Source organism: Gobius niger (genome assembly GCF_951799975.1).
Source record: "Gobius niger genome assembly, chromosome: 8".
NCBI classification, from domain to species: domain Eukaryota; kingdom Metazoa; phylum Chordata; class Actinopteri; order Gobiiformes; family Gobiidae; genus Gobius; species Gobius niger.
Genome location: NC_136859.1, coordinates 25,577,007 through 25,592,928, shown reverse-complemented (window position 1 = coordinate 25,592,928; position 15,922 = coordinate 25,577,007). Strand labels below are relative to the sequence as shown.

General features: G+C 41.6%; 1 protein-coding gene and 1 long non-coding RNA gene across 2 annotated transcripts; both read left to right on the top strand.

Moving 5' to 3' along the window:
* Positions 1-3,417: 3,417 nt before the first annotated feature.
* Positions 3,418-6,316, top strand: LOC306967099. The gene is made up of 5 exons (XR_013793165.1): positions 3,418-3,507; positions 5,559-5,813; positions 5,898-6,018; positions 6,118-6,149; positions 6,228-6,316. It is a non-coding gene; the product is annotated as an uncharacterized lncRNA (long non-coding RNA).
* Positions 6,317-8,664: 2,348 nt separating this feature from the next.
* On the top strand, positions 8,665-15,646 carry LOC306966740 (cell adhesion molecule CEACAM6-like; the record flags this gene model as incomplete). Its single annotated transcript, XM_079561555.1, has 5 exons — positions 8,665-8,719; positions 13,924-14,244; positions 14,437-14,712; positions 15,219-15,467; positions 15,551-15,646. 5 exons carry the CDS (start codon positions 8,665-8,667, stop codon positions 15,622-15,624), a joined length of 975 nt encoding a protein of 324 aa, XP_079417681.1. The 3' UTR covers positions 15,625-15,646.
* Positions 15,647-15,922: the final 276 nt, after the last annotated feature.

The following is a 15,922-nucleotide window of genomic DNA, read 5'->3' as shown; positions in this document are numbered from 1 at the left end:
ATATTATAAATACAAAGTCGACTAAATTAGTCTTCATTTTAGTCGACTAAATTGACATGCAATTTTAGTCGACAAAAACTAGACTAAAATTGAAAAGTTTTTTTTGACTAAATCTTGACTAAAATTAAATTACATTTTAGTCAAAAGACTAAGACTAAAACTAAAATAAAATATGTAAATTAACACTGGCCTGAAAGCTCACACACTTACTGCACGTTGTATGATATTGTGTTCTTTTTTCTCACACAGAGCCAGTGTCGAACGTCCAGCTGGTCTCCAACGCTACAGAAATATGGGAACACAGCAGTTCAACTGTACAAATGTCCTGCTCTGCCTCTGGGTCCTCTCTGTCTTACACGTGGTTCAATGGCAGCTCTGAGGTCACAGTCAGTGACAGAGTCCAGCTCAGTGAAGGAAACTCCACTCTAACATTTGTAGACGTGAGCCGGTTTGACCAAGGACCTTTCTCATGTCGTGCCTTTAATCCTGTCAGTGGCCAGACCAGTGATCCATTCAGCCTAACTGTCATCTGTAAGTAATGTATTCAGAGGGTTCAGGAAGTCCCTCCATTTATTTCTATGTCATTTTGGTGAAATGTGATCTACACTCACATATGTGCAACATCTTTACCTATAACTCTCCAAAGCAGCTATGATTGAGAGCAAAGAAATGGGTCTGCTGTTACTATGATTTATTTATATTAATTCATATTTATCCAAACCTTGTACAGTACAGTATTCCCCATTTGTTAGACAAAATACACACATGTATTTGTGCATGAGGGGCCCTAGCACATTTAAAAAATTAAAATAAAAAGAGTCTGGTCTTCTTGGCCCTTCTTCAGCCTGGGACCTTAGAATCATCCTAACCTTCCACCCCCTTACAGCGCCCATGACTGTAAGTCCAGTATTTTACATCACCTCCTGAAAACTAAACAGGACGTTTTATTTTTCCATTGTAGTTGGTCCAGAGAAGATTAACCTCACCGTGTCTCCATCACAAGAGTTCTACGATGAAGGAGCAGATGTCAGCCTGTTGTGCCTGACAGCGTCTGGGCCTCCCGCCTTCATCCAGTGGCATGTGAATGGAGATCTCCTGCCTCACACCGGAGCAGAGGTCAGGCTGGTGAACCTCCAGATGAGCCAGAGCGGAGAGTACCGCTGTCAGGCCTACAACAACAGAACAATGAGGAATGAAACGTCTCAATCTGCCTCCATAACTGTGGTGAAGTGTAAGTAGAAGAAGAAAACTAAACAAATCTTCTTCGACATCGCTGATATTGCTGGCAAGCCTTGTGAACAAACCAACCAAAATAAACAGCAAATCAGAACAATGCTTGCTACACTGAAGGCCAAACTTACTGTGCATCAGTTGATAAGTCTCTTTTTAGAGGTCCAGGTTTCTGCAAAGGGCTTAAGCGTGTCCATTTTCACAATGTAATCCGAAGTCTGTGTTACATAGAGAAGGTTGCACCAGAACAAACTCCTGTCATAAAACTTCAAATCAAAATGCTCAAGGTGGTCACTACTTTGATTTATTGTAGCAATACCAAAAGAGAAATGCATCAGGAAAGAGGCTAGGAGCATATTCATGTCTCATGGTTTCAGGGACATGACATGACCTTTTCCTGATGTCACATTGACACCTATGTGAGAAGAACAGCAATGTTTCATAATCATAGTTTAACATCAGTTGAAGCCCAAAGATTTACCGCCCAGAGCTGGATAATTATCTGCAATTGAAATTAAATAGCAATTTGAATGGTTGCATTTAGCAAAATTCAAAGGCTAGAATTATTTATTTAAAGGTGCATTATGCAGCTATTTATGTGGGGAAAAAAGTTGATATATGCGCTGATTTGACCTTGCAGTGACCGGCTGTATGAGTGGTCAGCATGGCGCCTTTACTTTCGATCACAGTGGTCTCTACAACTCTCCGGCATCAATTGTTTTGTTAGGTTTTCTGGGGAGAGGGTCCATCTGCAGTGAAAACCTTCCAAACAACTGATCCTGGAGCGTCCTAGAGACCACTTTGATGGAAGGCAAAGGCGCCATGCTGACCACTCATGCAGCCGTAGGGTCACTGCAAGGTCATATACACACAAATATATATTTTTTTCCCCACATAAAAAGTTGCATAATGCACCTTTGATTTAAAACAACAAAATAATCCATCTGCAGTAGGATTTAATATGTTTCAAACCCACTTATGCTGTAGTTTTTTTCTCTCAAATGTTAATGCTCTTATGCAAAATCAAGAGTATAATACCCTTATCCCTAGTACTTAACTAAGCTGAACTTTTTTGCCTCTCTCTCTCTGTAGCGAACATTGCCGACGTGGTCATAACTCCCAGCAGCACGGACTTGGTTGAGTTCAACAGTTCTGTGACTCTCTCCTGCTCCTGCTCCGGGTCCTTCCCATCATTCCAGTGGTTCAACGGCAGCTCCGAGCTCACAGCTGGCGGCAGGGTCCACCTCACTGACGACGGCTCCTCTCTCACCATAATTAACGCGACCCACTTTGACCAGGGCCCTTACCTGTGTCGCGCCTTTAATCATTTCAGTAATGGCACCAGCGATGCCCTGCTCCTCTCTGTCAGCTGTGAGTTGCCCCGCCGCATGTACCGTCTGCCCGTGGGTTTGACACCATTTGCATAAAAATGTGCTCCGTGATTCATGATTATTACAACCATCACGGCATGAGTGGTTGACGCTAATTTGCTTTTTATTGCGCGCCTTGCTGTTTAATTTTGCAGAATTGTGTTACATGTGTGAAACCAGTGACATACACATCCGATAAATGACAACCATGACTAGTTAATTTTCTCTGCCATTTACGCCTGCTTCAATCCGTGAATGCAACTCATTTCTTTGCATTCATTTGTACAGATGGTCCGGAGAACGTCAACATGAAGCAATTCCCGCCACAACAGTACCATCAAGGAGGTGCAAATGTGACATTTTCTTGCATGGCTGACTCCAAACCACCAGCGCAAGTGCTTTGGTTTGTTAACGGCAGCTTGCTTTCGTACACTAAGCCAGAGCTCCAGCTACAGAACGTGAATGTCGATTTTAGTGGTAACTACAGCTGCCAGGCCCATAACAACAAAACTCTCAGATACGCAGCATCACACACTTCAACTATTTTTGTACAAGGTAAGGTTGGATTGCTGTAATAGGCACAGAAGTCCATGATAACGATACTTTTGTGCATGACATTCGCCTGCAGAGCCGATACACACTGTGGAAGTGGCATCAAACCTCTCAGTGATGATGGAGTACAGCAGTTCTGTGAGCCTGTCCTGCTTTGCCTCTGGCTCCTCTCTGTCTTTCCTCTGGTTAAACGGCACTGTTGAAGTTACGTCCAGCGACAGAGTCCACTTCACTGACGGAGGCGCCTCTTTCACCGTACTGAATGTGAGCAGATACGACCGGGGGCCGTTCAGATGCAACGTGTCAAACGGAGTGAGCTCCCAACTGAGCCAGCCTCTCCCACTGTTCGTCCAACGTGAGTTTACATTAATATTCGATACAGAGGACCTCCCAGCGGTCCCTCAGCCGCCCACAGCCTTTCCTCTCCCTCAGTGCTCCCAAAGGCCACTCATATTTGCACCGGCGCTCAGTCGCGACGAAGGGAATTTTCCTATTGGCCAAATTCCCTTTTTCAAATCAAGATGGTGCCCGAGGTTACGGAAAGTTTGTTCACTTTGTACAAATGGGGATTGCCTGTCTGATTTGTTTACTCCGTGCTGCTCACCCTGTCTGTAGAATAAATTTAATGGATAACAAGTGCTACAAGGATACTCGCTGATAGAGTCCGCTGTGATGTCAGGCTCCACCACGTACAGTATGTACCCTATGGCTCCCGAGATGGTTTTGAGAAACATGACTGCAATGAGATTAAAACACTCACTTACGTACTCCAAATATATAGCAGGGAATGCACTTCCCTTCATCATTTTCATTCAAAACGGAACCTTCAACAATCCAAGTCAAAGCAAATCATTTAAGATAAGATAAGATAAGATAAACCTTTATTGATCTCACAAAGGAGAAATTCACTTGTTTACAGTCGGCGTTCAAGAAGAAGAGTTAATAAAGTGCAGCTGATACAAAGATTATTGCACATGTTACTTTACAGTCTTATTGTACAGTCTGACAGCAGTGGGGATGAAGGCTTTGCGGTAGCGCTCCATCCTGCACTGAGGGTGTCTCAGTCTGCCACTGAGAGAGCTGCACAGCTCCTCTACAGTCCCGTGCAGTGGGTGGGAGGTGTTGAACATGATGGAGGTGAGCTTGGCTGACACCCTCCTTTTTTCATTTCATCTACCCTCTATATACTACAGCGGTGGTTCTCAAACTTTTCACACTATTCTGATTGAAGATAATGATTGAGAAGAGAACATTTCGTTTTTATCTTCAGAAGTTCTTCACACTCTTGTAGTCTTACCTCTTATAACTTTCAAGGTTCATTTAGTCAGACACTAGGATTAGAGATATTTAGTTATTTTACCTTTACATGCTTCAGCCGCAATCTGCAAGCCGTCCACAGAAGTATCACCAACGTGTGGTGAAGTGTCAATTTTTGTGTCAAGTGTCAAGAATTTCAAATCGGCTATTTCCGATCACTGTAAAATAAATAATCCCATTATGGAGTGAGACATGGGTCACCGGATCTGAAGCCAACAAATTCAAGCGGATAAAAGAAGCCATCAAAATCAGAAAATGGAGAACTGACACCATCAACTTTGACCAAATAGCCGCCGCCCCCCCCCCCGAGTGGGAGGGGGCGTGGTCAGTGCGATGTACCTGTCAGGTGCATCACACTGGCCACACCTTGGATGAAAGAGCAGCTGAGAGACTTCAACCTTGAAAGTTATTCTAGTAACACAAATAGATAGCGTTCATAGATACTATGAACGCTACAAAGCTATTTAATCTCTTCCCACTTCAGAGAGGAGAAATCAGGGCTGCCATAGCCCCACCTATTCCTGCTAGTACTAAAACACTTTCCCTCATTAATATAGACTTTGTTTCAGGCTGGGGAAAAACTGAGAGCTGTTAGTTCCCAAGTTCAATTAACACTGCCCTGCTGCTCCTGTGATCTGGGAATATAGCCCAGTGGCAACAAATTATGTCCAAGGCCCCACTACAGTTCAGGCTATGACCACTACCAGGGTGAAAAAAGAATCGTGTTATGATAGAAGCAAAACCTCCTTAAATCTATCTACTCAGTCCAGTTGACAATATTCAGTTGTACTACGATGGAAAACCCCTGGCCTCCTGAGAGCCTACACAACCATATCTTCACACACAGCACATTCTGTCCGTGCAATGAAGTTGAGAGGCACGATGTTGTAAAAAACATTGTTGTTTTCGTGCATCCTCAGTGCAGCACGGTCTCTCGTATGTCAAGAGATCTCCGCGGTCTCAAATGTTATTCCCACCTCCGCAGCAGTGGTGTAGCGTATATGCTCCCTAACAAGACTACACCCTGTTTACATCGCATATTGATTGTGAAAAGCGCTTCAGCGGGGATCGCTCCTCTCCGTGTTACAGATGGGCCTGACAGGACGACCGTGGTCGGCCCCGGCTCGGTGCGCGCCGGAGATTTCACCGCGCTCCACTGCTCCACCGAATCCGTGCCCTCGGCCCGGTACGCCTGGCACTTCAACGGGAATCCCACCGGCGACCAGAGCCCCATCTACGTCATCCGGTCGGCACGAGAGTCAGACAGCGGGACCTACGCCTGCACCGCGGTCAACCTGGCTACGAGTCGCAGTCAGACAGCCAGCCACGAGTTGAAAGTTCAAGGTCGTGGACAAAAGTAATTATGCATACATGTGTGGCAAGAAGGTAAATTACAAATGTGGGTTTTTTTTTTTTCCTGTTTTGCAGACTTTTCAAACTGCGCCAGTACAGCTGTGGTTGTGAAGGCTATACTTATAACAGCGGGAGCTTGTCTCCTGATTGCAATACTGTGCGCGACGCTTGTGTTCTGCATAAAAAATAGAAAAAGGTAGAAAGCACATTAATGCTCGCTCGCATAATGGGCCATGTCACTGTAATTACATCATAAAACTGACTTTTTCCTCATGTTCCTCACGTTGTCATTCAGGCTAAACAGCAATTATCCAGCGCATCTAAAAGGTTTGCATCGATCGCAATTCGGCGCTATTGTTTTGTTGCGTCCTTTGCTTGAGCTTTGCATGTGCTCTGTGTCTGTAGAAAAGCAGAGCGTGAAGGAGCCGCAGTACTGTGATATCTATAAGATCACACGGCCAGAACAGAGCGACTTGTACGCTGTCCCCTTAAAGGTCAGTGAGATCTTCTGTGTTTTCACATCTTGTAAGAGCAGGGCGGCGCAAGGGTGTCTACTATTGTGCCGTCTTTTCTAATCTGAGTGTTTGCCTCTGCAGAAAAAGGGAAATCAAGACCAGACGGAGAAAACTACACTCTGAAGCTTTAGCCTTTTTTTTTTTTTATTATCCAAACATATTGTAAGAGTCTATCAATGTATTGTTGACGTAATTTTTTTCCTCTATGAAGAACAAGATTGTTTCTAGATCAAGTTCAAATTGTGGCTGGGATTAAAGCTACCGACAAAACTAAAGAACAGATCAATAGATTATCAGCTATTGTTCAGGCTCAACTTTTACAGTATGTGACTATCACTACTTTGAACACTTCATTTTATTTTACTTTTTCATAACCTTGCTACTCATATTATCCTCACTGCGTCGCATTAAAAATGTATAACAAAAGATTATTATACTTTTGTGAAGCAAATGCACTGTGTCAATGTATTTTTTTTTTCTTTCTCTGGTTGCAGCAGTCGGCTCCTCATCGTGTAGAGCGAAGTGTAACTTTGAAAAACAGTAATAATCTTCCTGTTTTTCTGGGAGAGAGTTAGCTCAAAATAATAATGCAGTTTGATTTCTTTCAAGTTCATTCTCAAATGGTTTTATCAAAGATTTAAAGTCATAGTTAATTGAAGTGCCAAACAACATAGATCGTGAAAGTAATATTGAATTATTGGCAATTACCTCTTTTGTGTTTTTGAGTGTTTTCAAGTAGAACACCTAAATGACGTCCTGGTGCACATACAGGTGAAACTCCGTCGTTCAAAAGTTCATTCATTTCTGTAATTCAACTTAAAATGTGATACACGCACCCATTTCACATTGTAAATATATGATATAGACTCATGACATGCAAAGTGACATATGTCAGGCCTTTGTTCATTATAATTTTGATGATTATGGCATATAGGCCATTTTCAAAATTGTATATATATAGGTATCTCAATTTGCGTGTAATAAGTCCATCATATACTAGTTTCACAGTTTAAGTTGAATAACAGAAATGAATGAACTTTTGCACGATATTCTAAATTTCTGAGTTTCACCAGAAAGGGAAAAATGTAGGCGTACCCAACATTTTTACTTTACCCTAAAATATTTTGCTTCAAATTTGCACTTCATATTGGCCCCAAAGTATAAGCAGAGCTCAAAGGCTGTCAGCTGCTCTGGAGTTTAAGTATCAGCATCAGCTCAGACAAATCCCTATCGTTTGACCTCAAGCAAAGACTAAAACATAAATCTTTTGCTTTTTTATAGAACCATTCTCTCATAAATGAACTTATCTGTTTTACTGACTATATCTCACGGCTCCATTCCAGGTTTATATGGCGTAAAACAAACAATTGCCTCTACAGTATGGGTTTAGCATGTGGGCTATCACAACGTCTCCCAGTAACGTTTACTGTACTGTACATCGCAACTTTTTATAGCGCAGTTTTACTGGGCTTAGTCTTGTCTCAAATCTTTATGTTTATTTATTTCTCTCAAACGCTCCAAGGGTCGGCACTTAATCAAATGGAAAATCGCACCTCATCTCCTCCCTTGTTAATTATTATTTGTGGGCCCAATAACTGTTCATCTGAGTTCATAATTTATGTGCGAAATAAATACTTTACGATGCTCGTGGTGTGAAAATAAATGGACTTTGTTATTTACGATGCTGTGTAATGTAGATATTCTGCGACAGTTCATCACGGCTACATCTGCTGGAGTTGTTCTGATGCCTTGTTCGCCTGATGTTATCGTTGTGCCACAATCGGCCAATTACTGCACGAGTGAATCATTGATGGGACGAGCGCTGGGCCAAGGGCAGGCAAGGTGAGGGGTTGGTCTGGTTCGCTGATCAAAGAGAGGGCAAACTGGGTGAACAATGCTGCTGAGTGAAGAGAAAGAAACAAGGGGAGTACTTTAATTTATAGCATGGCACGAGGATAGTGTGGTACCAAACGTGTAGTACGGGGCAGTGAGCCAAATCCAGCCCTGAAGCATATATCTTCTTGTCCCTAAGATAATTTTGAGAAATGTAATTGCGCCCAATCGTGATTAAACATGTGTTAGAGTGTTTAATCATATAGACCTAAAAAAAAAACTCCTTGAGGTACGATAGTGTTAGAAATAAGTGGTCACTGTGGGGAGGCTCCAAGGTTGGATGAGGAAAAAAATCATCTTGCCAGCCAGCAAACTTACACCTGGGGTAATAACATGCTATTTACAGAAATGTCATGGTAACCTGGTTAATCCAAACCCTGACCTAGTATGAAGAAGGCAAATTGCACGAAAACTCTGGAAGTATTTCGAATAATATGGAAACTGAGCTGCAGAATGAAATACTCCCTCTGCCCCCCACTATCCCCATAGGTACCATGGTAGTTCCATCCTAGTTATTACAGTGCCAAAGGCCTTTCCTATGATGTTTATAATTCACATTCCATTCAATGCAACAAATGCAAATCAGGTAGGAGAATTAAATAGGGATTGACTTGATAAGGTGTCTATTTAAGAGATAAGATATGGCAGTAGCTTCTCTCTCTCTGATAAGAGTTAGAAACAGCAGAGAGGTCAGAGCTCGACCAGCCCGACACACATAAACAAAGATCAATAGCTTTTATCTATCAGAGATAATCATATAACTCCTTCTGCCTCAGAACACTGTGTAAACAAAACAATTCACAGCATTTATCCATAGAGAACACGTTTCACCTTTAGTCTTCAACATTTCTGATACTATCAAAATGTTCTTGTTCTTTGCCAAGATTCAAGGAAGCAGAAAAACACTTTAGGAGCGAAATGTTCCTCTTGTACGTGGAGCCTATTTCATTTTGATGTGTTTAGAAGAACTGCAGAATGTCAAAGCTACAATTTCTATGCAAAATGAGAAAATGAAAACTACTGCAAAGACAACTGAGTGTTTGTTTAGTTCTGGGTGAAGTATCAGTTGACCACAGTTGCCTCATTGTGTTTACATTACAATAGTGACATAAAGTTGGCTACATTTGCAGAATTGGCTAATGGCCAGTTAAGAGCTTGTAAAAGGCTTTCTTAAGATAAGGTTAGAGGAATGTCAAATACAGAATGCCTTTGTTTAAATAAATATTTTTGCATGTATATTTGTGTGACCCTTTACAACACTTGGAGAGTTATGAGCAGTAAATCTGAAACAACCATGCATTATACTGTACGTTTGTTTTAGCCTGTTGATGTTACTAAAAGATTTATTTAATGTCTCAAAAATACTGTTTTTTTAAAGATACATTATGGAACTTTTCATATGGAAACAAACTTGATATTTATGCATAATTGACCTTCTGTGACCCATCCGCTGTATGGGTGATTAGCATAGGCCCTTTACTTTCGATCATGTAGGCCTCTACAACAATCCAAGATCAGTTGTTTTGTTTTCTGGTGAGAGGGTCCATCAGGAGGGAAAAACCTGCCAAAAACTCTAAAAAACAACAACAATTGAATCGGTCCTGGAGCGTCATATAGGCCACTCTAATGATACAGTAAAGGCGCCATTCTAACCACCCAGACGGCCACTGGGTCAAATATGCATTAGCACAAAAAAAAAATTTGCATAGAAAAGTTTCATAATGCACCTTCAAAGACCATGTGAGAGAGACCTTTTTTTCATTTTAAAATTTTTTAAACAAATATGCCATAATTTATATACAAAAAAACACACAAAAATACGAAACAAAAACAAACAAAAAAAACAGTCATAAAATAACAATGAGGAAAGAGTTTTAGTTTAGATTGTCTTTTGTACCACTGTTTACACACACATGCCACATGCGAACCATGCATGCAAACATGCCACACTGGGCTGCAGCCCCAGTCGTCCCTCACCAGCACTCCCAAACACACTCCCACTAATCCTGGCCTACTGCACATGCTTGTTTTTATATTATTATTTATATCTATTCGAATGATCTTTACACTATACATTTGTAACACTGTTCTAAGGTTCAGCCATGTTTTTCTCTTCTCTTCTCCATTTATTGAACCCCTTTAACAAAAATACGGCCTAATAACAATATAATCAACAGCCGCTGCATAATCAATGTGTACTGTCCATTTCTTCTATAAACCATTTTTTGCCAAACTCATTGTCCATATTCCTTATTTTGTGAGTTATCTTCTTTTTTTTTACTTCTTGTTCAATATTAATCATGTTTTTAATATCCAGTGGATTACTCTTTTCCACTCTTTAGTTATGATCTTTAAAGCTGTAATTCTAAGAATGTTAATAATATACTTTTCGTCTAAAATTGTATTTATTGGAACTTTTCGTAATATAATATTTTCCAGTAAGGTTATATTATTTTACAAGTATTGGAAATATGTGTGTAATTAACATTTTCCCCCAACATTTGCTGTTTGCCGTTTTATATTTACTCACACCTTCTGGAGTCAATAAGTATCTCATAACTATTTTTCAAGGGAACTCGCTCCAAAATAAGGAACCCATGGGTTTATTGACTCCAGCACAAACCTGTTCCCACTCATTTTCAGTTATTTGTTTACGAAACTCTTCTTCCCATTTTACCTTAACGTTGATTACTATTGCTCTTTCCATTGTAATGTATGACTGACTAGTTTATTAGTTAACTAGTTTCTTATAATGATTATTAAATATTGCATGCTTTTTGGTATATATGCCCCCAGGTACTTTACATGGTCACAGTCCCATTTCAAATTAAATGTACTCTTAGTTTCATTATCCACCGCTCCGATCATCATAGCCTCTGTTTTATGTGTGTTTAGCTTGTACCCGAAGTGTTGACTATACATTTGTATTTGTTCCATTAGGTTATCCAAAGTGAACTCTTTGATAATGGTAGCGCCCATAACCTGAATGAAACACTGTTGAGTTAAATCAGTAGTGATAAAGGTTCACACGAAAGTCTATTTTTTCTTTTCTTTTATTGAGGCCTTTCGGTAGATGTTGATGTCTTTGATCTGTAGAGGAATTTGCTCAGTTGGTCGAGACATTGTTACTTCAATCTTCTACCAGCAGTGCATACCGATGCTGTGTCCTTGGGCAAGACACTTCACCCACACTTCCCTATATCAATGCCGACAGCAGGTGTAAGCAGGTGTGATACATGTCGGGCTAATTATTTTTACTACTTTACAGATATGGTCCTAAGTCACAACAACACAACAATACAATATTGTGTAGAAATATTGTGTAGACTAAATGCAGTGTCCTGGGGTCGTCTGCAGTAATTTAAAAAAAGAAAATAAATGACCCTATTTTCAGTATTTCTGGAGAGCTTAAAGGTGCACTATGCAACTTAATATTTGTGTATATTTGACCTTTTAGTGACTCAGTGGCATTCATGGCACCTTTGCTTTCCAGAATCCATTGTTTAGGGGTTTCTGGCCAGTTTCTGGTACGAAACCATAAAAGCAACTGATCCTGGAGTGTCATAAAGGCCACGGTGAGGGAAAGCAAAGGTGCCGCGCTGCTCCTATTAAGCCACTGAGTCACTAAAAGGTCAAATATACCCAAATACTAAGATTTTTCTTTTTCCCCTTCTAAAGTCGCATATAGCACCTTTAAAGGTGGTAATACATTTGTGAGCGGTTGGAGGACACATGCTGGGGGCCGGATATGGCACACTTCCCGATGTTGCCCGCCCCTGGTCCATCTTCAATGCCCTAACCCCCAAACCTAAGCACTTATTAATTAGCCATATGTATCCCAGGCTCATACACTGTCATACTCTTTTGCAGTAACTCAGCTTCCACTGGCAGCATACTTCACATGATTCATTCATTGTCACACATCAAACAGAATGACACGTATCTATTACCACATTGTTTTATGGTCTATTACATCTATGTGCTGTCTCCTTCACGGGGCCATGCGTCATGTGATAAAGCCATATCTCCGGCAGAGTGAGGCGCGCAGGCCACGGTAGGAAATATATCTGATTATATAGAGACAGTGCGGTGTGTGATGTATTCGTAATGCCGTCTGAATGGGCTGAGCGCCGTCCCGAGCCGCTTTGATCCTCCTCCACAAAGAATGCCACGTTTCACCGCATCTCCTCTCAAACAAAACCTCATAAAAACAAGGACCAAAACCACTCACTTAGCCCTCATAAAAGTCAAGTAAACAGACCTGAAACCCCTCAGAACGAAGGCTCCTCTTCAACGTCCCTTCATCTGATTATCAATCTGCAAATGGGGAAATAAAAACCAAGAGCACAGAGAGTACAGAAGTACCACAGTATCTTTTCAAAAATAAAAGACGCTTTTATGAAAATTAGTACCATGCAAACTAATATTAATCATAATCTCTTACACTGGCAGTTCTTTTTCCTCAATTCTGCTCCATTATAAATCAACATTCCCCAACTTTAACTCATCCGGTAAAAAGCAGATGGTCGGAAATGGCAAAAGAAAAAAAAAAAAGTTTTATTCAGTAATTTTACTACTTTTTTACTGCTTCATTTTCTCGTTCATACAATTAAACGCTCTTGTAACTCGAGCTACTTGAATTGTAATGACTAATATATTCTGGTATTTTGTGTAAGTAACATGTTACATTCCTTAGCTACTGAAAAGGAAATATATTTTTGTAACTTGCTACTTTTGTTACTTTTTCTGGATCAGGGCATATTTAGATATTTATACCACTGCTGTAGTTATTTGCAGATTGGGTGAAAAAACAATTATTACTGCTTTATGTAAGACATCAGTTATTTGACTTTATCAATCGTGGGTGAACTATTGGAGTGAAGCGCATCTAAACGACCCTAATGACTCACCGTTCCAGACTTAGGGGCATTTAGCAGTATATGCAGAGCAGTATCGTAAACAATAGCCAGTAGTTGTGCTTCTCCTTGCTGTGGGAGGAAATGCACTGGCTTCTGTGCAGTGGGCGTGGGACAATAAAAGCACCGGAGACACCCCTGACCCTTCCAGATTTAGGTTTAGAAAACTCCCGTAACCCTCCCTGACAGAAGATGCTCCCATTCGCTTTGCTTTTGACGCTGTTAGGTATGGTATCTTAATTCACTTTGATCACTTTTAATCTAATAGGTTGCACTCACTGGGACTGTGCAATTAATCGACTTTTAATTATTTTCACTTCATTTTTATCTAATAGATTGCGTTCACAAGGGCTGTGCAGTTAATCAACTCAAACTTTGGTCTGGCTCATTTATGATCATTATTGTGATTATCATTATCTCTTTAGTTTTCATCCACTTTGGCTTTCAGGAATTTTATGAAGCCTAATTCTAATTCTACTCTATAAGAAAGACATCTTTTTTAATGGAAATCTCCAAACAGAAAGCTCATTTTTAACTATTGACTGGGTCCGCTTCCTCCTGCAGATGCTATAATTAACAATCATTTTACTGGTATTTAGTAACATGGCAAAACATTTTTCATGCACTAGTTGACAGATGTATTAACCATAGATCAGTCAGGTCAAAACAAAGCAGATTTACAGTGTAATAGCAAATTCTGCCGTTTTTGAAACAATGGCCTGTGTAGAGCGTTTAGACACCGATTCTTTCTTGTAATAGAGATTTTACTCTGCCCAGGACTAAGTGTCGGTGAGGGGATCTTACCGGCCGGCCCCCTGAATGGAGCGGTAGGGGGCAAAGTGCTGTTCAAAACCAGCCTCAGTCCTCCGGAGAAACCCTTCCTCTCGGTGAGCTGGAGCTTCAAAGGCGTCAACATCATCACCTCCACCAGCACCAACGTGACTGCGCCGGGCTACGCCAGCCGCATCTCCCTGGACCGCACGACCGGAGGCCTGGAGCTACGCAGCCTGGTGCCAGAGGACAGCGGGGAGTACACCGTGACCGTCATACCAGACGGAGAACTGCAGAAACAAGGCAGCGCTGCACTCACTGTATTTGGTAGGTCACAGTGTCAAGTTTTCGAAAGGAATGTACCAAGGATAAGAGCATCCGGAGTACCACATGCATGCAGTGTTTTTGTTTTAATTTCTTGAGTAAATTAAAAAAAAAAAAAGTATTGTATGCAACAATGATGTAAATCTATAAAACCTGACAAAATACAGAAACCATGACCTTCCTTACCTTCCCCAGTGCTGGTGTCAGGAGCTGCAATCCATAGCCCTGCTCTGGTCCTGATAGAAGATAAAACCTTCACTAACCTGACCTGTGAGGCCTCGGGCTCCATCAGCACCAGAGTGTGGACCAAAGACGGCCAGCCCCTCCGCCCGGACGACCGAGTCAGCTTCTCCATCAACAACAAAATCGTCTACATCCAACCAGTCCACAGCTCCAGCAACGGACGCTACAAATGTCAAGTCAGCAACCCCGTCAGCTCCGTGTCCGCAGAGTACGACCTCAGCGTCAACTGTAAGTACAGCGTTTACTGTCCTTATTTGTTGCAAAGGTTGCGGTGAATCATCTTGGCTCTTTTGGACGACAGGTTAAGATGGCTCTGGACAATAGCCACTTAATAAAAGGGCAGGCATTTGGAGATAAAACGTTTGCTCTCTCAGTTTGCTCCAAGGGGGAATTATGTGAAGATTGGAAGTGTGAATGGAAGGCCCCGAATGTATTTGCAGACTCCGAGCATAAACACCAAATCTGTGCAGTTGTTTAGGGGAGCCGTGTGGTTAGACAGGTCGATTCAATTTAGATGATGTGCATTTGTAAAGAAAGAAAAGTAAACACATCGATTTGGAGCATATCGAGTAATATTACAGACTTGATCGCCAAAAGGACATGGCATAGTAGTGGTGAGGGCTGGACAAAATGATAACTGGTTGAGTCATATGGAAGGTAGATCGATAACAAAATATTGTTTATGGCAACTAAATCCCTGCAGAATTATACACTCATGTTCATTTCCTGCATAGATGGTCCCCATAACGTCTCCATCATCGGCCCACCATCGGCCTCCCCTGGTCATAGGGTGGATCTGCGGTGCACTGCCGACTCCATCCCTCCTGCCCTCTTTAGCTGGACCCTCAACGGTAACGACACCCAAGTGAACAGCTCCGTGTACGTCATAGAGAGCCTGGGCTTGGACAGCGTAGGAAACTACACCTGCACTGCCCTCAACCTGGTCACCATGCAGGAGAACTCCACGGTCCTGAGTCTGAGGGGTGAGCGGAGGCGCTTCATCCATCATTGTCTCTCGGCGTTGTACCCGTGACAGTTTAATTACCGTCTTCTGTCTCTCACCCAGCGTCCTGCAGTGCTCCCTGCTGGTCACTCTCACTGATGCTGATCAGTGCACTGGCCCTGGGCAACTTAATGTAACGATGGGAACAGGAAGTGGCAGGTGAGGAGAAGTGATATGAAGTGAAACCATGCATTATTTTTTAATATGATTTGCATTTCAGGTGTATGTGCTGTACGTGGAAAGGAGCGTCTAAGTTGGAAGATCATATGACGTCCTGTGTAGTGATTTGATGTGTGATTTATAATTTAATTGTAACTGCCAAATAAAAAAAACTAAAAGATCTATTAAAACTACAGTCAAGAAAATGTTTTGTACTAATTAGCTGAATTTGAATGGAAGGAAGGAAGACGCTACACAGAAATGAGCCTTCAAGAG